At 46.3% G+C, this 26,342-nt stretch overlaps 1 protein-coding gene across 1 annotated transcript in view; it reads left to right on the forward strand.

The window, feature by feature from the left end:
* The window catches only part of LOC104077452 (protein Wnt-11), a 23,403-nt gene extending 4,839 nt beyond the window's left edge, over positions 1 to 18,564 (forward strand). Inside the window, exons 2-5 of the mRNA XM_009578701.1 lie at positions 4,994 to 5,229; positions 5,968 to 6,245; positions 7,689 to 7,981; positions 17,719 to 18,564. Coding sequence (XP_009576996.1) covers positions 4,994 to 5,229; positions 5,968 to 6,245; positions 7,689 to 7,981; positions 17,719 to 17,893 — 982 coding nt within the window. The 3' untranslated portion in view covers positions 17,894 to 18,564. The remainder of the gene's footprint in view (positions 1 to 4,993; positions 5,230 to 5,967; positions 6,246 to 7,688; positions 7,982 to 17,718) is intronic.
* Positions 18,565 to 26,342: the final 7,778 nt, after the last annotated feature.

A 26,342-nucleotide genomic window follows, 5' to 3' on the forward strand; every position in this document is an offset into this window, starting at 1 on the left:
ACAACAGCTTTGAAGTTTACTCTTCGCTCCGTAGGCAGCTCGGGAAAACTTGACAAAGCTCCACGGCCTTCCTCGGCGTTCGGTGAGCCAACTCGCCGCTGGCATCGACTTCAGTCGAGCTTGGGCTGGAAGTCAATGGCCTTGTGCCCACTACTGCCAGCACTGGATTTGGCATCGTATCTGAAAGCAGCTCTTATTTTAAGCTTTTACTTCAGGGCTGGGTTTTTTTTCCTCCACTCCTCTCCCTCTTCCTCCTCTTTTTTTTTTTTTTTTTTTACTATATAAATCCCGCTTTTCTGTTTTGAAAAGGCTTTGCAGAACCACTGAAAGCATTTACCAGGGGATGTGGTGACTTTCCCAGCGCTTGTGGTCCCCAGGCCAGGACTGATGCAGGGCAGGGTGGCAGGGCCATGGGCTGTCTCTGACTACCACGAGCTTAGACAAGGTTATTGTTAAGAGTCCTGTGAACCTCTTCCAGTTAAAAACCTGAGAAAGTGAGGCTCCTGCAGACAAAAAAAATTCAATGAGATTGAATGCAAAAAACCCCAAGTCGCTGCCTCTCTTTAATAAAGTTTACCACACACTTCATTCTCCGCAGCCATGTAATTTTGTCTAAATCTTTTTGTTTCACCCAAATCCCTGGGAGATTAAGGGGTTTAAGAACAGGCATAAAAATGAGAGTGCCTTCACAGAAAGCAAAGCAGACAATCGGGAGCAGAAGTTCATGGTTTCACCAACAGCCCCTCTGTGAGACCTTCTTGGGTCACGTCACACGAGGGACGATGGGGAGATGCCCTCCAGAGAGAGCCCGCATCAGAAAGAGAGGAGACCTTTCCACCCTTTAAGGGTGTTTTAAAGGGCACCAGTGCTGCACTGCTCAATTCAAGGAGTTTTTCTCCTTTCGGTTTGACCAGGAACAATGTCCTACGCACAGTGGTCCTCGTAAACCAAACCGCGTATGGCTTTCATTGATGTCTGCTCAGATCTGAAGGTACTTCTCCCGAGCTGCTGCTCCTATGAATAGTCTTCTCATGGAGCCCGGGTCTGCAGGAATGGGCCCATACCTCTCAAAGGACCTAACACTGTAGAGCATTCATGTTTTCAAATGAATTTATTAACTGCCTGAGATAATTAAAAGAGTAAACGAAAGTCATGATCCATTCATGCATCATATTTCCTCTGTAATTACGTTTATGGTTTTCTGTCAGTATCCATAACTTCAGTTGAAAGCCCTGCTATGCTATATATAAAGCAGGAGATGTTTGGTTTGGGGCCTGTTTATTTAAAGGGATGGGTCAAATCTGTGTATTTAAAAAAAAAAAAACAACCACCCCTCAGTTGTTCTCAGCTTTCTGGAGAATGGAGGATGGGGCAGGAGAGTCAAGGGAGGAGAGCACGATGTTAGCAGGAGGAAATGGTGAAAAGCAGCATTTATGGGATGGCAGAAAGTAAAATCCCCGCATGCTGCTTCTTGGATGGAGGGTGTGAGTTCAAAGAAAGATGTTTATCAGGGATTTTTTTACCAGATTGAGGACTAAAAGTTGTTCTTCCCAGAGGGCTGCTTTATTCAAGCTGGCCGTTTCCCCTCCCAGTGCTGGTGGTCAACAGAGACTGGGTGGAGATGGGATAGAGACCCACCACCAAATCCCACCATGGACAAGACTCTTTTGGGGGAAGGTGAATTCCTTTCCGCTGCTCCAGGAACGGACTTTGTTCCCCAGCAATGTTCTTTGCAGGCGGTGGGCATCCCTCCCTGGTGCTGCCAGAATGTGGGGAGCAGGGAGGGTTGGTGCCTTTCCACGGGGAGGGTTTAAAGCGACAAGGGGTGGAGAAGACATTTCTGAATGTAAGACAGAGACTGAGTAAACCTGGGCTGTCAGGGCATGGACTAGATGACCTAATAGGCCTCTCACATTCCTGATCTGTGATTTATAAATGCACTTTTCGGTCTCGGCAAGCGACTCCAGTAACTGTGAGTTTTCTTTTCCATCTCCATTACCCTTTACTTTTTCCTCCCGACGCTTGGAGATGTTTCCAATTATAGGTTCTCACAAGCAAAGGCATGAAGTTCAGGCCTGGGAGATGTTCAGAAAACACCTTCCTGCGTCTTGCATTTTTATTCTTGGCGGGCTCCCTGGAGCTCGGCTCATTCGACAAGAAACAGCCATTGCTGCCATTTGCTGAGTTCTCCCCAATGGGGCCATGGTCCTTCCTCTCTTGACCGTCTGGCAGATATTTTTCCTTCTTCCACAAAGCGAATTTCTTTCTTGTTGCATTATAAATCTGCTTCTCTAATGGTGATCATTTCAGGCCATCTGTAATAATATGATCTCGTTGTATCACATCCCCTTTTTTCACAATGGGGGTGAGTTTCAGTCTGAATTCAGATCTCATCCCAACTTGCAGGTGGTTATTTCTGCTGTTCTTGACTTGTCTGTAATGGTGAGATGCAGGTGCCTCAAGGTAGGCTTCCAGGTCCTTTAAAGATGCCGAAGACCTCTATACAGGATTAGAAAATGTGGTGCAGGACCTGGGAGATACATGCATCCTTTTGGAGGGACAAGTGAAACATCCCGAGGCCTCTAAAGTGTCACTCGGCACCTCTGATTAGAAAACTGAGCTGTGCCCCGTAGTACAGCATCTCTCAGAGACCTGGAGCATTCCTCATTTGCCTGAAGCTCAGGCTGTGAAGCTCTCTCATTTCGTCTGCCTCATCCTGCCTGCTTATTTAGCTGCTGGGACGTACTGTGCTGGAGTATTTATCATTTTTACTCTATTAGTGACAAGCTGCTTTGGCCTTGTGCCTGATTTGCATTTCAGCCCATTCCTGAGAGTTGCTGATAGGCTTTCTGGGATAAGTTTTCACAGGTTTCTGGTGCCAGGTGCTGGGGGTTGGACTCATCTCACCCAGTTCTGTGCTTATACAGTGCAGATGTCTGCTCGGTACCTGGGTTCCCTCTATGGCCAGAGCAGAAAATGAGCACTTCTAGGGCATGTGTCATCTTATCCTACTGTAGATCTTAAAAGCGCATCAGGCTAATTACTCCCTAGACGTGGCTTTTTCTTTCCATGGGCTGAAGAAGGACCCTGAAGGACTACCATGAGGTCCCCGCTGTAGAGGTTTGCAGTCAGGTGACATCCGTACTGTCCCAAGACTCATGCCTCTACCTTCAAGGACGTGATATATCTGAGATACGTGAGCACCCAGATTGTCACCAACAGGTTTTGTCTCCACCAGCTCAGGTCCAGCACTGGTTCACACCTAAGGCAGGATGAGTGGCCTTCTGGAGGTGCCCCTCTCCAGACAGGGAGTGTTGCATGAGCAACAGTGTGCAAGGGACCGAGATGAACTACAGGGCAGAATTTCTGACAGTTAAATACTGCACTTTTTCCTTTCCCTTGAAATTCACTGGCCAAAACTTCTGTTCGCTGTGTATTTAATGGATCTCTTTAAATATATGTATGATGTATATATTTACATAGCTAGCAGAGTGGTGGTTTCCCTTCCAAGTTTGCCACTGATTATCTAGTGCCAGAAATACCAAACTCCAGCCGCCTGGGAATTTATCAGTGCAGACCTACTCAGCCCTAGCAAGGATCGTAGCTTTTCCCTGCTGGAAGAAAAACAGTTACACGCAGCTCAGAGAGAGCTCCAACATACACAGCAGCTGGTTCAAGCCAACCTTGAGGGAGCCGGTGGAACATAGATGTGTTTTCCTGAAAACCGAGATCAGAGCTAATACCCCCAATCTTGGTTAGGGCTCAATTTTAGCTCCGTTTCCATCTCATTTAACTTCTGAAGGACGTGGATGTTACAGTAATAAAGTGAAATGCACCCAGAAATGTGTCTGCTAATAAGCCAAGCTAACCAAGATGGCTTAGGATGAAACTGAAAGGCAACACATTTAACAAGGAGAGAAGGAAATATGTGTTAAGGCAGTTACGTTGCCAGGATCAGATGCCAGTTACTGATGCGGCCAGCTAGAAAGTTGTTTTATGGGAATGAATAACATTTATGACTACCCTAAGCAGGTCATAAAGATACAAAGAGAGTTACACACCAGGCTTCTCCTGATCGCTGTGGGTGCTTGGGGAAGAAGAGCGTAGCCCTGTACGATGCATGGCAGCCTTTGGTTTTTTCTTTTTTACCTGGAAACGTTGGCAATTGCACACTAGAAGAACCAATGGGGTCTTTGGGGTATTGTTGGTTTCTTCCATGGTAACGTATGTGCTGGTGCTACTGGATTCCTTCTCAGTTTTGACCATGGTACTCTCTGCACATACTCTCATCATGCTTCTGCACTATGTTTCTGGAGACCAGAGAAACAGACTTATCTACGTGCAACAGTGATGGAATTAGTGGAGGCCCTTGGCATTAACTCGAAGGGAAAGCATCTGTTTTGCAAACTTGGTGGCTTTTTCCTAGGCCTTGCAGGGGATTTTCTCCATAATTAATTACATGACATTTAGCATAATCCTTAGAGAGTGTGTGAGACAGATGCTGAATGCAAAACACTGATAACACCAACTCCACTTTTTTTTTTTTTTTCTGGATACCACAGTCTTGGAAGATCCAGCTTTCTGTTATCGTGGAACTGATGGGTCGTTTTTCACTCTGTTGGGAGGTCCATCCTCTTCATTCTCCAGCAAAAAACCTTCCCATAAGGATTTACACATTCAGTCAACTTGGCATGTGCCCCAGGAGCTTTGTCCAGGCTCCCCTAGATGATGGAGAGAAATGCGCGCTTCTAGAGGATGTTTCTTCCCACCTACCTTAAACACCTACTTTAGATGAGATAAATCACTCTTCATAGTCGCCCATCTTTCTCACCAGCTTAAACTAAGCACCTATTTACAGGTAGCTAAAATTAAGTCAGGTGAACACAGGCCAAAGCATTCACTGGACTGGAGGTAGTGGAGAAATTAATATTGACGTGAAGATTAACTTTTTTTGTGGGTTTTAATGCTTTTTTGCATGTGCTTGTCTCCTCAGAGCTCTGTCCAAGACTCCTTCAGCTTTGGCCCTGAATCAAACCCAGCACTGCAAGCAGCTCGAAGGCTTGGTGGTTTCCCAGGTGCAGTTGTGCCGCAGCAACCTGGAGCTAATGCAGACCATCATCCAGGCGGCACGGGAAGTGATAAAGACCTGCCGTAAAACTTTCTCAGACATGCGGTGGAACTGCTCTTCCATTGAGCTGGCTCCTAACTACCTGCTGGATTTAGAGAGAGGTAAACAGCACTGCTGGCTCAGCCGGGGACATGAGTGAGTAGAGTCAGCCAGCGTGTGTGTATGCCTGCTGGGGCTGGGAAGGGTCTTGCTACCAGGGGGGATGTGGAGGGACTACTTAGCCCAGTTGTCCTGTTCTCTGAGACCGTGTTCTTCGTTACGGTGCCAGTCATGCCCAAGAGCTCTCGAGTCCAAGACCTGGTCTCCCACAGCTCTTACAAAGTCTGGTCTGCTCATCTCATTAGGAATCATGGTGCGCTTGCTCACAGCCATGGAGCTGCTGTTCAGGGCGCAGACTTGTCAAGCAGCACATGCTACGCACAGTCAGCTTTCGTGGGTCAGAGCATCCTTGTGTGCTCATGCTGCAGCTCTATGGCCTCCCACCACCTCCCCCAGCTCCATGTATGCCAGCTCCATGACCTGCCAGCAAGCAGCATCCAGCACAGGGGCAAAAAGAGGCAAGAGAGTCCATAGGGGGGCTTCTTCATGTGCTCCAAGAGTAGATCACACCATGATGGACAAGTTGCATAAGTCCATGTGCCTCCTTGCCCTCCTGGGATGTTGCCTCGTGTTGAAGAGCTCACTTAGGAGATGTGCTCCAAGCTGGTGATGCCATGGGAGGTCTCAGCTGCACTGAGTTGGTGTGTTTGCTGCTCTGTAGGGCACAGATAGTATGGGTCTCTTTTTGGGGAACGTTTAGCTGTCCCAGGAGGCTGAGCTGGAGTTCTTGTCTCTTCCAGGCACAAGGGAGTCAGCATTTGTGTATGCCCTTTCTGCTGCTGCCATCAGCCACACCATTGCCAGAGCCTGCACCACCGGGGACCTCCCTGGCTGTTCCTGTGGTCCCATCCCAGGTGAGACACCTGGACCTGGGTATCGATGGGGAGGATGTGCAGACAACCTCAACTATGGTCTTATCATGGGGTCCAAATTTTCAGATGCTCCCATGAAGATGAAAAAATCAGGATCACAAGCCAATAAACTGATGCATCTGCACAACAGTGAAGTAGGGAGACAGGTAACAAATCCACGAGAGTTATTGTAATTGTACAATCATCTGTAGTGGTCGGTCGCTCTGTGAGGTTCAGTGTCTCTATCAGCTAGCGAAAGGAGCAGGTTTCTCCCAGATCGCTCTGAACTCCTTTGGCCTGCTGAAGACTGTGGCTATATAATTCACGCTGGGACTCAGGAGGTCCTGAATGTTATTATCAGCCCTCTATAACCGTGGGTGGGATGTCTCATTGCTACCCTTTCCACAGCCAAGGATGGCTCTGGCTTGCTTACACCAGGAGGTGTGGTGGGGACGGGTCCCGTCGTGCTCTGCCAAGGGCGTTACGCAGGCGAAGTGCTGTGTAAGCGTGGAGGATTATCATCTGCCAGACGCATCCAGCAGCAGCTGCCTCCCAGCCATCCCTGCAGCCAGGAGGGCTGATTTTTCCTTTCCAAACTACTTTGCTAGTGATTATTCCCATATCTGGCAGAAACCGCTTTTAACAGCTTGCATCTAGTGGAGGGATAATGCTTACCACGCGCAGAGCTTGGTGTCCACCGAGGTGCAAATCCCCATCACAGCCCTCCACGCAGCTGGAGAAATGGGTGGGGGACTGTAAAGCTGACCCCCTGCACCCATTTCTGGGGCTGCAGCGGTTCCCCAGGCTGGTCCTACCACACAGCTTAGTCCTTCCAGGGCTGCCTGTGCTTGGGCACTGGAGCAGATAAAACTTGGAGCGTGTTGAGCTCATTGGCAGCTGACTGTGAAGCTACAAGCTGAACTCACCTTTGCAGAGCACAACCATGCTGAACTTGCCTTCCCTGGGTGTTTTTCTCTACCATTCCCACTCTATCTGGTTTTTTTTTATTATTTTCGTAACATCTTGAGTTTTTGTTTTAATTGCAATCGGCAAATTTTTGTTTGGGACGTAGCGTTGCCATGGCTGGTGCATTCACCCCTTCCTGGCAGCGTCCTGCCATGTCCTACAGAAATAAGAGCAGTGCAGAACCAAAGTAAAAGGCTCTTTTGATCCCATGGCCAGCAGAAAGGCAGGGTGAGGGTGCCCTGAATTCATCAGAGCCTTGACATCTCTATTACCCAAAGCTGCTGGAGGCAGAAGTGGATGTTAATCATCTATTTATGGATTGCTTTGATTTTCAGCTCCTTAGGAATTTAGAGGGTGGAAATGCAGCCCTATGTAGAAATCTGATCAAAATTCAAAATACTCTTCTGTCTGCTGGCTGCAAAGGTGCCTTGGTGAAAGGAGCCCTGGGCTGATAGTGATCACCAAGGAGCTGTGGGATCTCATTCCCTTTGCACAGTAGTTACTCTAGAGTGACTGTGCAGAAATCAGAGCAGCAGTCCTTTTCTGTGGTGGTCCCTGCTAAGAAAGTGCCTTCTTTAGCAAGCTTGTGGGATGTTTGGAGGTAAGAGAAGGGCATTTCCTAACTCCTGCATTCCTTTTTGCAGGTCTTGAAAGCCTCTCTTGAAATGAAATGTAAGTGCCATGGAGTTTCTGGGTCATGCTCTATCAAGACCTGTTGGAAAGGCCTTCAAGAGCTGCGAGACATTGCATTGGACCTCAAAAACAAGTATTTATCAGCCACCAAGGTCGTTCACCGGCCCATGGGCACACGCAAATACCTCGTGCCAAAGGATATTGATATCAGGCCGGTTAAAGAGACAGAGCTGATTTACCTGCAGAGCTCGCCCGATTTCTGCATGAAGAACGAGAAAGTGGGGTCACACGGGACCCAGGACAGGTGAGGGTTTCTGCAGCGGGTGCTGACGACACTCTGAGCCCCAAAGAGGGAAGGGGAAGAGGGGAACATGTATGAATAAGAGGCAAATAATTGGGGAGGTAGCACATGCCTGCATGTAAAGGACATCTCTAACACACGGTGTGGTCTACAGATGCCCAAGCCTATTAGTGGTGGCTGTGGCCAAGACAAGGCTGCAGACATCTTTTGCGTTATACAGGCAGGCACAAGATACCTTTTGAAATCCCCTAAGCAGCTCACCTCTGCGGCAACTTGTAAAGATCAAGCAGCTGTTTTTTACTGTGTTGAGTCTCTCTAAGTCCTTTCTTGCAGTCATTGCTGGTGTGATGAGTTGTTACTCTACTTTAAGGCTCCTCTAAGTAGGCGAGTGTTAACCCAATTAGGACCAACGCTCCCAGGCAGCCTTAAAAAAGCCCTGTAAACTACCAAGGTGAATTTTCAGGATTTTTCTTCCACTGCCTTTTAAAAATCCAAAAGTGTTTGTATTGCTCATGTGTCTGCAGAGGAATTTCTGTATCCCGTTAATATTAGTGATTTAAGGTCATCATACCCAGCCTCCACAGGGCACAGTGCTGTCCCTTGCACAGGCAGCAAACATGCCTGTCTGTTCCCAGGATCTGTTTAATTCCCTCCAAGACAAGCTGATTCCATGTTTCAGCAGTCTGAGCATCTCTAGGTGGGCAGCAGACCCTTCAACAGCCAAATAATTATGTATTCCCAGAATTTTGCAGAATTTCCAGATTTTTTGTTAGGTGGCTGCAATGGCTGGATTTCAAGCTGTCTCATTAGTTGCTGTCTGCTGGCTTGGCTTTCTTCAGGTAGTTCTCATAATTCTTCTTTGCTCTTTGTGTTACTTTGTGGTGGAGACTCAGATAGTCAAGTTGCAAGGGGCACGCGCCTGCCTTTTTGTGGGATGTCTTCATTTTAATTCATGTTGGACGTAGTGGTATTTGGACCACTTTGGTTCAGTGGAGAAAAGGTTTTGCTGTAATGGAAATGAAGTAAATGACCCAAATGGAGAAAAGATACTCTTTGGATACCTTTGATTCATGTGAAGCATTTGGTGAGGAGACTTTAGAAGATATCCTTTGGCAATGGCCATTTAATCTGGAACCACAATTCTGTAGACAATATATCAGCATTTTCCTGGTGGAGCTGATCAGATGATGAGGACAGTTGAGTGAGACAAGTGCGTCCTTTTTGTCCTCTGATGTTTTGTGGCAGTTACGGTTTTGTATCCTCCATTAGGACCAAAACCGGTGGTTGGACTGCTCTGCAACAGTATTTATCTGGCAGCTTTGTGGTGGGAACGCCAGGCTGATGTTCATCGCCGGCCCAGCGGTGGAACAGTAATTAGCAAGTGAAGACGTTTATGGGTCACTGAGGATTGTAGGGGAAAAGCATGCATTGAAACTGGTTTCTGATTGAGTGGAAGCGACGTTTTTGTGGATTTGTATGGATTTTGACAAATTTGTGTCTTGAAAAAGACCTCTTTGTTACGTCATTCTGTTTTGCAACGAAAAATTGCGGAGGTTATTTGGAAATTAGTTTTATAGGAATTGCGTGAAATCAACAGGTTGTGTCAAAACCAAACTGAATTAATTACAGATTTGCCAAGTAAAACATTTTCCATGCACTGAAATCCTTTTAAGGGGGAGGGAAGCGTGACTTCTTCTTCATCTAATTTAATTTTACAGCAGATTTTGCCTTTTTGTCCCAGCTAAGGATGAAAAATATGTTAAGGTCTTGAATGATTTTCTTTTTTTTCTTCTTTCGAGGATAGGAAAATGTGTATTGCAGGCGTCCGTTTATCCTGAGCTGGGCGACAGCAGTGATTGTGAGCCTGCCAGGCGAGGGTCCACGGGAAGTGAGATTGAGTGAGGATTTAGAGGACTGAGATATTAAGGCAGGAGGGGATGACTTTCAAAAGGAACCTGTCAAGAAATACTCCTTATTCTCGGATGTATAAAACGGTGATGGCCGTGGGACGGGGGGAGGACGAGATAGTCCCGTGTTGAGCTGCAGGCATCTCTCAGGGCAAGTTTTAAGGTCACGTGTAGTTACACTCATTTTCATCGCAATCCATCTGCCAGCTCTGGAGAAGATGCCTGGTGTCTCAAAATTGTCCCGTGTAACACAAGCCGTAGCCCCTTTTCTGCATTAAATTAGCAGAGGAAATAAGTGTAAAATGCACACAATGTGTTTGCCGATCGGTCTGTTCTTCCCGGGGGGAGCAGGGAAAAGGAGGGGAGCTTCCCTAACCTCCTCCTCCCGTGGATGCTTTTTTCCTTTCTCAATTTTTCTCTCACGGAAAGGACATCTAAATGCATTTTAAATGCGGTGGCTCTGTTCCAGCTGGCCGCGGGGCTGCAGAGATAGCGGCTAATGACAGGGATGAGGGAGAAGGAACACAAAAGGGATGCTGTTAGAGATGGCAGGGAAATTGTGGTTCCTGCTTTCTCCACAAAGATGTAAAAAAAGCATGGAAATAGGTCAAACAGGTTTTTATTTTATAAGTCAAGTCCCGGAGGCATTTTAACATTTTATCCTTGTGCACATCAAAATTTTCGGGGGGGAGATCCTGCTGTTTCCTACTAGGCTAATTTTTTAGGTCTTTTATGGCAAATGTAATCAAAAAGGGATTTTTCATGGTGGTCCTTCAGTTTGTTTTTTCTCTTCTTTTCTTCCACCACCTACCTATTCCCTCTTTGGCCTTTTTCTGGTCATGAACATGGGTGCGGGGATCAGCCCACGGGATGTTACAGTGCAGACCTCTCTCACCACTCTCCAGAAGACCTTGATCTGGGCAGCTTCAGCAGCTTTCCAGCCCTACTTTCTGCCTCCAAAGGAGTGCAGAGAAGAGGGGACCTCTTTAACAACCCCTTTTCCTGGATTAAAAAATTCAGATTGCTGCATTTTCATTACAAAAAATGAGTAGTTTTGCATGATATGGAGAAAAAGTCCTTTCCCCCCTCCCGCTCCCCCAGGTCTGGTGCTCGCTCAGAGCACGTTGGAAGCAGGACAGGGGTTGATGGCTCGGTTGCAACACCTTGGACGTATTGGGTTTCAATATATGCTGTAGGGAACAATCCTGCACCGGCAGGTGGGTGGAAGGGATAATCTAATCGGTGGCTTCCATCTCTCTAATTATCCCCGTACTATGCGGACTTATTATGTGTTTTTCAGGCAGGAAAGGGAATTGAATTACCTTGTACTGGAACCGCGTGAAAATCCACTCGGAAAACTTGCACCCGGTTACTCAAAAGCTTTTCAGAGCTCTTTGCTGAAAGGATTTCAAAGCCTTCTTCGGAACAAGCCTGAAATGTTTTCTAAGGCACCTTGGCCTTTCTTAGTTTGTTGAAATTAGAAATGGTTTGGAAATCTGCATGCCTCCAAGCGCTTGGGGTGTATCCAGGTTTCAAAGCCAGGGACCTGAACCCAAACCTGAGATTTGAAGCCTCTTTGAAGTGCTCAAAATCTGATTAAGGAGCTGAGTTTTGCAACCGTTGTCCAAGGCTCTTGCAAACAGGCTCGCTGCAACCGCAGCCCTCATCGACTCCAGCCAAACTCCATGTGCTTGTAAGTCACCGTCACACTTTCATAGCCAATAAAAAATGGTCTGGAGAAAAATCGAGAGAAGCTGATCTGTGGAGCAGCAAGTGGATTGTACAACTTTCAATACAACAAATTAACCGCTGGGAAAAAATTTATATATTCCCATTTCAGAGCTTTCTTGGACAGAAGCGCCGTATAACTCATCTTCTAAAAAGGCAGTTCAGTTTCTCCTGCCTGAAAAATTCGTTATCAGTTTTGAGTAAATGATAAATAATAGCAGATTGTAAAATTGAGACCTCTTTTGTGAGAAAAGAAGCAAAAGTATTACCTTCTTTATCAGTAGGGTGCAATGTATCGTATTTCAAAGGCTGTTTAAGGTCCCTTAAGGAATCCAAGGAAAGGGAAATTCTGCCATGCATGCAAAAGCCTCCAGCTCCTGAAGCCTTGCAGAGATAACTGAGCTGTTTATTACTGATCTTTCCCAGAGCAGTGTTGGAGCCAAGCGAACGCTGCTCCCTCCCTGCTGAGAACGGGAAGGAGTTCTCTTACGCTGCAGAAATCGGGCTGCAACATTGCGCTGCAGCTAAGCTGGGTTGATCAGCCACCATTCCTTAGCTGACTCACTTCTGCAACGAACGCAGTCGTTCTTTGGTGGCTGCTCCTTGCTCACGTATTCGTTCTTTTCTGCAGCGTAAAATATTAGTCTGAAGTGTCTCCCAAGGCGTCTTAGGCTGGTATGTTTTCTTGAAACATGCATAAAGTTAGCTGAGCATGCATCTGCTGCTCAGTGGTGACTGCAAAGACTTAGTGGCTGGTGGTTACCTCTTCGGCATCTTGGTAATCCCAAGCAGGGCTAATCAAACGCTGCAAAAAAAGGATGCGGTGGTTTGCAGCGTTCAGTGACAGCCCTTGATACCACTTGTTTTCTGCCACCCTGAAAATACGCTTTGCGTTGCGTGATTATGTGGGCAATGAAATTTCGTAGCGGAAGCACTTGTATTTAGATGGGGAAGAGGAGTATTTATGGGTAGACAACAGCATTTGGCATTTATTTTTTGTTACAGCATCTTTTAGTTTCTGTCACTTAGTGAGGGCACAAGAAGCAACACGATGAACTTTGGCTTTGAGTAGGTTATAATGTGTATGATGATTTGGTAATTTTTGGAACTGTTATCAGGTGTGCCACCCTTTTTTCATGGGATCCAGCAAATGATGAAGAACAAATAGCAAATAATTTTTCTCTGTGTGTCCCAGAAGTTTAAACTGGAGGAAAGTCAGAAAAAGGGTAGCTTTCTGTTCCTCCCACCTGCAGTGCTATTTCCACTTTCTACTTTGTGCTTGTAGCTGGTGCCCATTTCGGTAGTTGGACCAGCTGTGCTTTTTTGGGCTTTTTCTCAATTAATCCCTGGGGAAGTTTGAGTCCTTCCCACTTCGAGAGACCTAGATTTGACCATGAAGTTTCCTGAACAGATTTGTGAATAATACATTTATTGGTGGAAAGAGTAATTTCAGACAGGAAAATTGCAGTGGATAGTGAATTCAGGGGATAAAAAAATTGCAGCCAGCTCTCCTAAACGTATTTAGGCCCTCTGCATCAAAACAGCGTTGGAGTTCGGGAATATCGGGGCTGGGAATGACTTTCCATGGAGCCTGATCTGTTTAGGAGCAAAACTGAACTGAGGTGACCTAGGCTGTTACTGAAGATGTTTGTCTACTCTGGTCTTAAAAACAGTTTCCCTAAACAACCTGTTCCAGGGTTTTACTATCCTCAGGGTTATGTTTTTCTTAATTTGAATTCAAACTAATCATAATCTGAAATCAAACAAATAATTTCTTCTCCTCTTTCCTCAGCATATAAAGAACATCTCTCTCCTTTGTGCAACAATCTTTTATAGATGGGAAGACACCTTTTCTTACAAACTTCAAACTTCTCTAAATCAGTTCCTTCAGATTTTTCTACTTTCTGAACTGCTCTTCTGACTCTCCTGGGAACATTCCCACGTTTATCTGGATCTTTCTCAAAGTGTGTTGCTTACTTGGCATTTTTAATCCACTCTCGCAAAATGCTCTCAGCTCCTTTTGCCCCAGCGTTATCCACAAATTTTCAAGCTCAGTCTCTGCTCCTCATTAATGCAAATACAGGCTGGTTCCAGGATCTCCCTTGACATCTCCTCGCTGACATGTACTATTGATAACTCTCTTTCGTACAGTTGTTCAGTGTCAGTCTCTAGTCATTCCTTGTGGATGAGAAAGCAATTTAAAAGTAGTTAAGATTCTGCCCTCAAAATCTTACATGAAGCTGTGCACTTTGATGTATTTTTAGTGATGTCCATTGTGTTACAAACCTCCTGGGGGATTTGGATTATTTTTCTCTTTCTTTCTTTAATATACTGCTGTACGACTTGACATTACCGGAGCAAGGGGCACTAAAGAAATGAATAGAAATTTGATTTAAAAGACAAAAAATAATTTACTTCTTTACACAGCAGTACTGTCTTCTGGGACTTGTGGCTGCTGGAGTTCATGGAGGCAGATGGTTTCCCTGAGGTCAGAAAGGGATGAAACAAACCCACGGCCAGCATGCCCACCAGGGGATACTGAGATGTCTAGGCAGGAACATACCTTCTATCATCCCTAATACAACAGCCCAGGTGCTGGTGAGGTATGAGGAGATGGACTACAGAAAGCAGCCAGATTTGTGTTTTCCTCCCTGAAGAGCATCTCCCATGGGCCATTGCAGAGTAATGGGCCAGGCAGGTGGTTGCTGTGACCCAGAATGACTTTTCTTATATACTCATAAGCAGCTTCCACTTATCAATAGGACTGATGGAGTCAGGTCCCAGAGGACATCTGGCCCATCCCTGTCACCGTCTGTCATTATTGTGGGTGACACAGTACAGAGTTGGCCTCATTTTGGCTCTCGGATGCCAGTTGGGCAACCAAAAAAATCTATCTATATATCTGCTGATGGGATAGCAGTGAACTGGCATCAGCAATGACATTAAGCATGACATCTCCCCATAGCTTTTAAAATGAAAATTCCCCCAGGACGTAACTGTGAGATGGCTTAGGCTCTCCATCTGGGAAAAGACTCTTAGAAGTGCTGAGATGTCCTTCACCATCTCTGCCGAGGAGCCACCCCCATGATGAGGCTGTACGATGTACCGCAGTGTTTCTGCAAATGAGGGCTGGAAGGGGGAGATTTTGGGCAGGCAAATTGAGTGGGATTTGTCCAGTCAGCAGGGCTGACCTCCTCCCTTCTTGCAAAAAGAAGGAAAAAGCACTGTGACAATGTGAAAGCCTGTTCCTGAGCCAGGACCTTGGCTGGGATTACAACCGAAGCATCATTTTTCACCAGTCTTCCAAGTGCTTCTAGAGGTTACGGTGTTGTGTTAAGATGCAATCGCCTGCCTTCGTATTTTCTCTCCGAGGCTCGGGAGGAGGGCATTTCTCTGAGTTGCTGGAATCGTGCTGGACCCAACCCAAAACAAATGAGATTGAACTTAACCCATCAGCAGGGTGCCTGGTGAGATCGCAGCCGTGGGCTCTGAAAGCAGATGCTCAGGGGCAGCTTCTGTGGGTAAACTCTGGTCTTTGGGCTCCTTTGTCTTTCCCCACTTGCTTTTTGTACGTATAGATACAGCTGAGAAACCACCTCTGTTTCAGCTTGTTTAAAGAAAAATAAAGATAATTCACCCCAGCCTACACTTTAAAACAGAAAACAGGATCTCTGGTTAGAGGCATTGTCAGGAAAGTTTTCTAGAAGCCCATTTACATTCAGGATGGGGTCAAAAGCTTTGGTTTGGCTATTCAACCCATCCATCCAGAACGTCCCTGTTCCTTTATCCAAAACTGAGGGAAACTTGGGGATTTTTTAATAAGGTTTTGGTTTTTTCCTTTCTTTATTTCAGGCTGGGTGGGATGGGACGGCTATGGAAAGGTATATCTCCTAGTAGATCCACTTTTTTTTCGCAAACCACAGGGGTGGGTGCAAGGAAAGGGAGATTCCCATGTCCCAGTATAGCAGGTAGAAGAGTTTTGCTCCCTATTTGAAGGGGTAAATTTGAATGTCGGGTGCTTTGTATGTTTGGGAAGTGAATGTCCTCAGTGGTGAACTGGAGTCAGAATGGACCCGTATTCCTTTTCTCGGCCATTTTAATGAGCTCTCAGCATGAGGTGGCACGGATGCACTGCACATCCATCACTGTGCTTCTGCAGACTCCCCATCCTCTCTAGGTGAACCTCCGGGCAACAACCTTTCCGTCCACCGGTAAAGCTGAGTAAGTTTGTCAAATACCCTCCCCTTTTCTAATGTCAACATGCCTATATTTGAACCTTTGCTCCGAATATTTAATGCATTTACTAATACATTTATGAGGAGTCATTCGGAGGTTTCCTGGCAGAGGGGCCCCGGCTCGCAGGGGCAATAACAACGCCTTTGGTTCAGCGTTAGGCAAACACGCTCAGTGTGGTTGCAGACTTCGGCTTCGGTAGAGGCTTTCAAAGGTTTGTAAATATTTACACACACTCCCGAATGAGGGGGAGCAGGGGGGACCTTTAAACACTGAACCTGGAGAGGAATGCAAGTCAGAAATAACAAACAGGAGGCCTGCCTGAGTCAGAAAAAAATAAGGGAAGAATAAGAACAAAATCTCAACACCTCATTAATCCCGTAACTTCTCCTAAAGCATTACCTCATGAGGAATTCCTATAAATCTCATGGATTTGTTTTCATCTATTAATGGAGTCAGCTCAAGAGCCCGACTCATGCTCTTCTCTCCTTTCCCTGCCCCAAACCAGCCTTAGAGCATTTCTGTCCAAAATAACAATACAGAATAAGATTTAGGAGAGATGTCAGTAATTCCCCCCACTCTCCAAACTGCCTGTCTTACAGTAGTTTCAAGACTCCGTCAAGTTCACAGCCCCATGGTGTTGGGTGTTGGGTGCATCATGAGATCTGAGCGCTGGTGTCCAGCCAAGCATCTGACCAAACATGAACGCTTCCCCCCTGGGCTATCTTTGCAGCCCATGGAGACATGGCATCTCTACGACATGGTTTATCCCATCCAAAAGTCAATGCCTGCTGCGCTGTCACATCCAGTGACCCAACTTGCAGTATTTTAGGAGAACGAGATAGCTGTTTTTTGAGAATGGCTGGGGATCCATGATCAATGGATCAATAAAAGAGATTCCCCAATTCATGGGTTACTTCTGAAAACCTCAAGCCAGCCTCTTGCAAGCAGACAAAGCGAGGGAACCCCACACAATGGCCGACTTATCCCAATGAGTCTGGCTTTAATTAAAAGCAGAAGCAAAACAAGCAGCGGAAGTCCCTGTGATATTTGGCGACTTGTCATCCTATACTGTGCTCCTGCCGTGCTGCCTGCTCCTGGGTCAGGACTCGGGGTGGTATAGGGCCAGCCCCCCGGCTGCTTGTGCCGTGCTGGGAGACACTCGGAGGGGAAAGTGCGGAGTCCGGCCATGCTCGTATCGGTCGTCATTTCCCTGATAGGGTCAGGGCTGGACTGTGGCTGTAACAGCCTGCTCAGGAGCTTTCCCAGCCCGGGATCATTGGCACGGAGCCTGTGCAAATACTCTGTGGCTGCAGGGTTCCTCCTCCATCCTTTTCAGGTTAGGTAGTGTTGGACAAACACTGGTGTTTGTTCTTTAGGTTATCATCTTCTTCCAGCTCCTTTCAGACAGCTTTCGAGCCTGCCTGGGAATACAGATTGCTAAGGACTATGAGTTTTTGTTTTGGTGGAGGTATCACGAGAGCTTTGCTTGTCTGCCTGTACGGGAGCTAGGTCCTGCCTGCTCTGGCTGACAGGCAGCCCGAATGCCGCTGAGCCCGAACGCCGCTGAGCCCGAACTGAGAGTCAAAACAGGAATTTAATGTTATTTTGGGTGTCAGAGCAGGTGACGCAAGTGCAATCCTGGGCACCAGAGCAGCTGATGTGAGTGCAGCCCTGGGGCTCTCCCTGCCTCCCTTGCAGGTGTAGAGGGCTGCTTGGCTGGGTGCTCGCCCCTGCCCTGTGCTTGCTGCAGCTGAGAGGCAACCGTGCTGCCTTCACCCAGCACTTTGCAGAGCTGTCAGGCCCCAGCACCACCGGTTTGGAAAGCCCTGGAGGGATTTGCGCTTTCTTACCGCATTTTCTTTCTTCCAGGCAATGCAACAAGACCTCCAATGGGAGCGACAGCTGCGACTTGATGTGCTGCGGCAGAGGCTACAACCCCTACATGGACAAAGTGGTGGAGCGATGCCACTGCAAGTACCACTGGTGCTGCTACGTGACCTGTAAAAAGTGTGAGAGGACTGTCGAGAGATATGTGTGCAAATGAAAGCCCCCGCTCTCTCCGCCCGGGAGCTGAGACGCCAGCGGCACCCCAGCACTATTCAGAGAAGAGAAAACATTTCCCCGACTAGATGTCGTTTATCTTGTAAAGACACAGACTTGAAGAAAGATGGTAGGAGGAAAAAAAAGCAATCACACCAGTAAAAATAAGACCCTTAAGAAAACCAAGCAAACCCACAAATGTTTCCCCCCACCAATAAAATACTCCCTGAGAAGACGAAAACTCATTTGGGATGGTATCTTCTTCCAAAATATTTCCTATGGTTGCCAATGACGTCCAGCCATCGAGTGCCTTAGTATTTTGAGAAACAAAAGTAGAAACTTTCCCCGGGGAAGAAAAGCATCTCTTGTTTGAAAATAACTAAGGTTCACACCTGCCTATGCCTTCTAGCACAGGTACTGAGTCCGCATTAGGACCGTCCCAGAAGGGAAAACGCTGCAACGTTTCAGCAATAACTGCCTTTGTTGCCAAAGACTTAATTTTTAGCATGGAAGCATCCACTCTGGATGATAAAGGTGGAAAGATTTCAGGTCAATCCCCTGAAATTAAAAACTCATTTTAACCTTTCTTTTACGCAGGTCTGCGACTTTGAAGTTACTGCTGCAGGAAAAGCTGTCCATGATTTTTCCGGGCTGGATGGGGTTTCAAATTCAGCCGTGCAAAAACTCCCGTGGGATCCCAGAGGCAGTGAGAATAGGGTACCCTGAGAAGGGCTTTATGGGGTCCCCGAGATCGTAGTAGAGCCGTTAGGATAAAGTAACACAGAGAAGTCAAAATCCAGTGGGGAAAGTAAAAAAAAAACCAGCTCCTGCTCTCTTTCTCTCTTGCCCTTTGGGTGTGATGCCCTTAGTCACTGATGTTCTGCCACGTTGGGCCATCAAGTCCTTAGGGAATTATGCCGCTGCCTCTTTTTCCCCTGCAAAACTATTGTCCCAGCCCCAAGAAGCTGCAGAGAGCGGAGCGGGTCTGGTCCCGGCTGTAGGGAGCGCAGCCATGCAGGGCAGCAGCTATTCCCCGCAGAAAGGAGTGGGAAGGTGTCAGTCCTTCGCGTGGCCCTGCCCTGACACAGCAGAGAACCACTATCTGTGGCTGTACATATTTTCTTTTGTATGCGGACATACAGAAATATTTATGAGATATATCTCGCGCTTTCGTCTACTCCTCTTCCTACATAAATATACCTATATATTATAAACAAGCATTAACAATAGTATGAAATAAATGCTGAAATTACTGGTGCAACAGCAAAATGTTAGATTATTATGTTTCACTCTCCTACTTGGAAAGCAACCCTGCTTTCCCTCCCAAGGACGGGAGAAGAGCATGGCTCAAGGCACTCGCTGGCGTGGGATAGATAAGTTCCTTTATTCCCTGTCTCCCCAGCCTCTTCATTTTGAGCAGAATTAGCCAAGATACAGTCAAGACAATGAAACAGAGCACTTGGAGAAAGGAAGAGACACCGTTCTTGTTTTGCTTTTTATATTAGCGATCACTCTCATCAGTAAAATATCCCAGTGCCCCCAAGGAGCGTAATAACAAACGTGACTAATACCTCTCAGGGGTGGTTTGCTCCTCGCTCCTGCGTGTTGCAGGAGTTGCTGTGCATTGGAAGTTTTAGCTTAGGTTAGGTTCCCTTTCCTGCTCTTTTTGCTGCAGTGAGTATCCAGCTCTGTGTCCCTGCTAGGAAAGGTGATGTTGGAGAAGGATGTCTGCTCCAGGAGCAGAAGGCAGCAGAGCCTGTGAGGTCCTTGAGATCATTTTTTGGCACCCTGTTCCCCAAGCAAAGTGCTGTAAGCAGCCAAAAAATTACTCCTACACAAATGGGGGAGGACAGTGCCACTTTCCTAGGGGCAAATATGTCCGTAACACCGCAGTCTTCCTCCAAATCCCTTTTTTTCCCCACCAAGCCACTCTCTAGGAGGCAACTACCTCTGACACGTCTCTGAGCAGCCCTGGGGAGCTGGAGGAGAAAAGCATTGCGGGCTATAGAGCAAAATTAGAGATATTTTGTACTCTTCAGCTACTTTGCTTTGCTGTAACGGGTTTGGTCTCCTCGCCTCCTTCCCTCCCCCAGCCACAAGCAGGCAAAAAGAGGCCTTTGGTAGTTTGTCAGTGGTTTGTGTTATTGTCACCCCATAAAAGCTGGTGGACTAAAACGTCTCCGCAGTGCGGTGTGATGAGCGGTGGGTGTCTTTAGGCTGACGCAGACAGGCTGGTGGCACAAATCCCACTGCTCTCCAAAGCCAGAATTTGGCTTCGTTTGATATGTAAAGGAACGGTCTTCTTTCATTCTTTTAAGGAATTTTATTTTTATTTCCAGTTTCTGATGAAGCCAACAAGGCAGGGATGTTCTGACCGAAGAAAAATTTGAGCATTTCAATGCTATTCTGTAATGACTCTTTTTCTTGCTCCCTTGCTGATGTCCTGAGTCTTTCTGCTTGGCAAAAAAATAGCGAGGTGGAAGAAATGCTCTATATGCACATTGTTTTCAGCTGCATTTCACTCCTCCGGTGTCAGACCTGTGTTCCTCAGCTGGTTTTCTCATGTCAGAAGAAACCATAACTTTGCAGAGCATGAGAAGATGTAAGCCCACCAGGCATCTGCAGGTCCATCAGGTGGGAAATGAGCCCTCAGCAGACCTTTAGCCATGGTGGTACCTCACGCTTTGTGTCTGCCTCTGCCCACAACTGTCTGGTACTGAAGATGCTGAACTGAAATGGCTGCAGTGTTTGGAGGTTTGCAGTTTGGGGCATCCAGGCTCAAAATCTCTGCTGGCTCCTCTAGATAATCTATCGTAGGCTTCATCTGATTTTGCTTCTTTGAGCTAAAAGCCTGTGTGGCCCCAGCCCATGTCCTAGGCTGTTGGTCTATGAATTAACACTCTTACACCACTTTTGCCATTACTCCTGAGTTTCAGGGCCCTTTTTTTCTCTGGAGCGGCTGCACCTTGCATTAGCAATGTGCCCAGGGTGATGTGCCTTACCGAGATGAGAGTCATGCACAGGGCAAGATCTGATAAACTGCAGCCTCCCTTGTTACACAGCCCTGTTTCATTCAACAAATTAGGGTCATCTCCCTCCTGATGTTCTGGCATTTTCTAATTTTTCGGAAAATGGCTTTCTATGAGAGGGTGACAGTGCTTTCTGTTTTCTTTTCCTTTTAATACAAACTAGGAATAAAAAGAGAGTCTGTAACATGGGACCATACTGGTGGAACAACTCGTGGTGCATCTTGCTCCTTGCAACCTGGCCCTGATGCTTTCCTCCTGGCATCGGAGCGAAGCACAGAGAGGCCAGAAGAGAGAACTGTCCTTGCTCTCAATTGCAAAGCTTGGTGCAACAGGAGTCCAAAATGTAGCTGCCAAATTATTTTTTGTGCATGTGTGGTCTGAAAGATATTGAGGAGAACATTTGTCACAAACCAGTTTTGCATGGAAAATATATCCCTAACGGCAGGGCAAGACCTTCATGTACCAGTCTCCTTCCCAGCCCCTCAGCAACCAGTTTTCAAGGCTTTTCTCCAAAACACTGAGGTCTTTCAGCTTCTGAATGAAATGGCTTTAATTATTGTGAATGTCTCTGTCGCGTGATGGTACCATTCCCTCTCTTATAACATGCTCTACCAGATCCTAACAGCTGGTATAATTTGGCCCAGGTCCATGTCCTACTACACAGCTCTGTTGATTTACACTAGCTGGGAAAATACAGTTGATATATTCCCATAAATACTCTTATTTCAAAATATTACACTATTACCCCTGAGGGAAAAGGGCAAGCTATCTTGAAAAGTATTATGTCGGTGGCTTTGTAGCATTTATTCATTTGAAAAAACATCCGTGATTTAATAAAACAGTTTGGACTTAATGCTATTTCCAAATCTGAGGATTTAGACCTTGCGTGCATCCAGCTGGCTTTATATTTTTTGATGAATTCCCCCCCATCCTCACCCCTTTCCAGTTTTATATCATTTAGGTTGCTCCCCAAAGGTAGGCAAACGACATTCATTATGGAAACCTCCCATCCGATTGTTTAGTTTAGTCTGCAAACCGGCAAGTATCTTAATCACGCTAAAGCAGGCAGCCCACGAGTGTTTCATGCGCAGCTACAAAAGCCCTCGCTGAAGGGAAAGGGGGGTGGGGAAAGGAGGCAAAAATCTGAATACAATTAACAGTGCCTTCATCAGAAAAGTGATAAAAGAGTCCCTGAGGGACCATCCCTTTTCCTGCTGGAAAACAGATCCCTGTAGACAACCATTAGCATCCTCCAAGTGAGCTGGGCTTGAGCTGCCCAGCTCCGGGCTACCTGCTTGGCGAAGATGCTGGGAGGAGGATCTGGAGGTACTCGGGGATGTGGAGAGTAAGAGGAAAATTCAGCCCTGGGATCGCTTGTCCTTAACACCCTCACCCCACAGGATTTGCCTTCCCTGCATCGGGCAGAGGGTTGTGAAACACCATCGCTTCGCTCCCAAGAGCAGATGGGAGCCAGCACAGGAATGACTTTGTCCTCTACACGTGGGAGACGGAGCAGAAAACAAGATTTGGGAGAGGGGGAGAAAGAACAGGAAACTTAAAATCCACCTGAGATTAATGACTTTAACATGTACAACATGTTTTGTTTTGTTTTGTTTTCCCCTCGGGACCAGTTTCATCAGTCAGAGTTTGATTAAATATCTCAGCAGAGCCATGGTTTATTCGTCTAGAGCAAAAGTTACCCCCTGTTCAGGGAAGCAGCATTAGCTTTGTTTTCTAATTATAAGAGCAACAATAATAATAAAAATAATAACAATGGCATGCATTGTGGATCGTTTTTATTTGCTTTTTGTTAAGAGTAAGTGGACTGTATTTTGTCTGTATTGTAAAGATGAAATGAGTTGTTTTAAAGATCCTTTCTGGGTTGTGTGGAGTTTTTTTACTCTTTTAAGTGGAATTTTTCAAGGTATTCACCAGAACCACATGGCCTCCAAATTTCTCTTAAGAAAATAAAAAGGCAGAAGAGGGTATCATGTAATTGCACGACTCCAGGAGCTGGGACGTGAAGGGAAATGCTGCAAAGGCTGCAGGGCTGATGAGAAAGCCACCAGATCCGTAACGCTGTGCTGGGGCTCTTGTGCTGCCATCCACGCGGGGACGAGCTTCAGACCTAAAAATTGTCGTGGGTTCAGTTACTTCGAGAACCTGCCCGCTCGTACAACACAGTGACAACTCAAACGGGGACGGCTCGCACGCTTAAGGCTAAACATGTGTATAAGTGTTTTTCTGGATCAGGGCCAAAGCACTGAAAACCTTGGAGAATTGAATCCTGTGAAGGCCGGTTATCGATATCTCAGATCTCTCTAAGTGGTAACTGCTGACAAACACGGGCTTTTTAAAATGGAGACCTGTGTTTCTTTCAGATTTTCTGAAGCTGGGCCCCAAATTCACTCAGTCTGGGATCGGGTCTGTAGCGTTGCTCAGTGGTGATGAACGATGAGCCCGGGCTAGAGCAAAGGTGGGACTACAAAATAAAACTAGGTAAAGTTGGGTGCTCACAACCCCATGTTTGTCTGAAGCTCTAGGGGTGTGTGACAGCTCAACTTCAACATCCTTGAGCATTGGCTGCTTTCTCAAAATTCATACGGAATTTCAAAGGAAAGAGAGATTTTAATTCCATCATTCTAGGGGGCTTCCTTCCTTCCCCGTTGTTTCTTATCCTGAATTTCAAGCTCTTTAGGATTATAGCATCTCATCCTCAATTTCAAGCTATTATCCTAAACAGCTTGAAATTTAGGATGAGATGCTATAATCTGGGTCATTATAAAAGTCATTAATAGCAGCAACTATAGCACCCAAGAAAACCAACCGGTGGGCATACCTCAAATCCCCATACCCCAGGTCCAGGAGGTTGATCGTGCAAAGGAGGACCCAGAACTTTCCTGCATGCAGAAAAAACACACACCACCTGCAGCTACTTTCCACTCCGCTACCTGCTCAATATGCAATTAATTTTACAAAGTGCTGCACATGTTGACCAGGGCCAGGTTCAGGCCGGAAAACTGTTTTCTTTTCTAAACTCCTGCTCTGTCCAGGGCTGCTCTCCTCATCTGGCTTGGACAGATTAAACCACCACCTCGGTGCTCACCTCTGCAGGTGCTTCCTTCCTCGCTGCAGGCAGCGTGCAAGCTGCGGGGGGCGGGGTGCGAGCTGGAAGTATCTTTGCATTCGGGGAAAGTGGGAAATGATGGCAAGCAACCCCCTGTATATCCACGCTTAAGGAGCAGCCCTCGGCGTGACATAAAAGCGTCAAGTTGACAGTTGCAAAGAATCGGCTGATTTAAGGCAGCCACGACTCCGCAGCCTGCCCTGACCCCTACACATAACTCTTCCTCCGCTGGATGTAGGGCTTCTCTCAGCAGTCTGCAGTGAAGCATGTGGTGTCATTCAAAGCTTTGCACAGGACTTCAGGGTGACCTCGGCCCCGCAGGAGTCCCCTGCCCACCAGGGCTGAAAGAGGAAGGTCAAGGGGACACCCAAGGGCACTTCAAATAGCATTGGCATTCAAGCAATTGAATTGCACCCCTGCATCTGGTGATGCAAGGACTCAAGGACACTTTCTTCCCTCCAAAGCACTGATCCCAAGGGCTCTTTCAGGACCGTCATAGACCAACAAACCGGGTGACACTCAAAAATGAGCTCTGCAAAGCCATGGGGCTGATCCTGCCTCGTAATTGCCACTGACACACGTAGGCCAGGTCAGGCCTCCAGATCTGGTCCTTACAGCCCCAAATCTCCAAGAGGGGCTTCTGAGTTAAAGAGGACCTTAGTGAAAAGTCCCAAGTTCTTGAATTAATTCCTCCAGGAGGAACTGACCTCCTCTGACAGCGCACAGGTTGCTCAGCAAGTGGTCCTCAGCTCCCTGCACTGTCAATAAAGATATTTCTAGAGTGCTAGAAACCTGGCGTGCCTCTGAAGAGGGGATCAGGATAAGATAAGTGTGTCCATTGGGAGTTAGCGTGACCCTTTTCATGTAGACATCCATAGAGCAGATGTCAGAAGTTGGATGAGATTTATCCTTAGCCTGATGCTTGGCGTAGAGGTCCTTCTCTTTTGATGTTTGGTCTTGTTATAAACCAAGCTAATTAGTTGTTAAGCATAGCTGGACTATTAGCATCAAAGCATGATCATATATAACTCCTATGCCCAAGACGATGACAGCTGGCATCTATTATTTTACACAAATTCCTTAAAGACACTTCCAAATAAAACAATGAAACTCAATGGATGAAAACAAGCATTGTAAACATGTAAATGTAGCTGGTTAGGTTTACTTTTTCCTCTTCTCTCCATTAGAGGGAACATTTTCATCTTGGGATTTGCACATAATTCCAAGGAAACTTAAAAGGTTACTTTTCTGGGAGTTTGAAAGAAAATCAAACCATCCAAGCACACTGTCCACTTCGTGGTTGCAATCAAATGTCAGACTCAAGGCCCCTGAACTTGACTCATATTGTTAATTGCTCTGGTACAAAGTAACTTTTTTTTTTTCCCCAACCATTAAAGAGTCTATTCCAGATAATAAAATGTAAACAAAGAAACTTCAAAGAACAAAATGAATGTCATAGAATAACTGTGTTTTACATGAACACTGAATTGCTGGTAGAGGATTTCTCCTTGCAGAATATTTTCCATTACTCTGTGTAGTCTGGTTAATAGTCTAAGTGCCCTGGCTTACCTTTAGGGGACTTAGATAAGCTGAGAGACCTTCCTGCATAGAAATACACTGATCATCCTTTCAACATCATCCTTTTTCTCCTCAAAATGGTCTTGGCCAGTCTAACGAGATTGACATTCTTTCTTGTTGCTTATGGCGTGCTAGTACTTTTGAACACTTCTTTTGATGGTGTGTGTACTGGATGAAATACATGAGAATAGAGGAATCATGAAAAATGAACTGAAATACTCCAAAATAAAAAATTCAGCACCTGAGGGGAAGGTACTCCCCTTTTAGGCACCTAAATTCAATATTGAGAGCTGAAATACTCCAAAATAAAAATTTCAGCACCTGAGGGGAAGGTACTCTAAAGTGCCTTTTAGGCACCTAAATTCAATATTGAGAATTGAGCACCTCAGTGACTAATATATTCTTGTATATTTTATCCTTTTTAGCCCAAAGCAGTTGTTCCTTCCCAGCTTTACAACTAATGTGGTATGTAAGTAGGGTAGATATAAAGGAATGGGTCTGGGAATTCACCACAATTTTTATTAAATAAAACTTCCACCCTCCTCTAGCACAACCAAATGCAACTCCACAGATCTCAAATCCCATCCAAGTTTTCCTTCTGTACCAGATCCCACGTTTTTTCAGGTGTTCTCATGCAGAGGCACATCTGGGGTGAGAATCATCTCATGCAGTTTCAGGTGACAGCAATGGAGACACCTCCATCTGAGCTAACCCAGCAC

Source organism: Fulmarus glacialis, unplaced genomic scaffold (assembly GCF_000690835.1).
Source record: "Fulmarus glacialis isolate BGI_N327 unplaced genomic scaffold, ASM69083v1 scaffold5855, whole genome shotgun sequence".
Taxonomy (NCBI): domain Eukaryota; kingdom Metazoa; phylum Chordata; class Aves; order Procellariiformes; family Procellariidae; genus Fulmarus; species Fulmarus glacialis.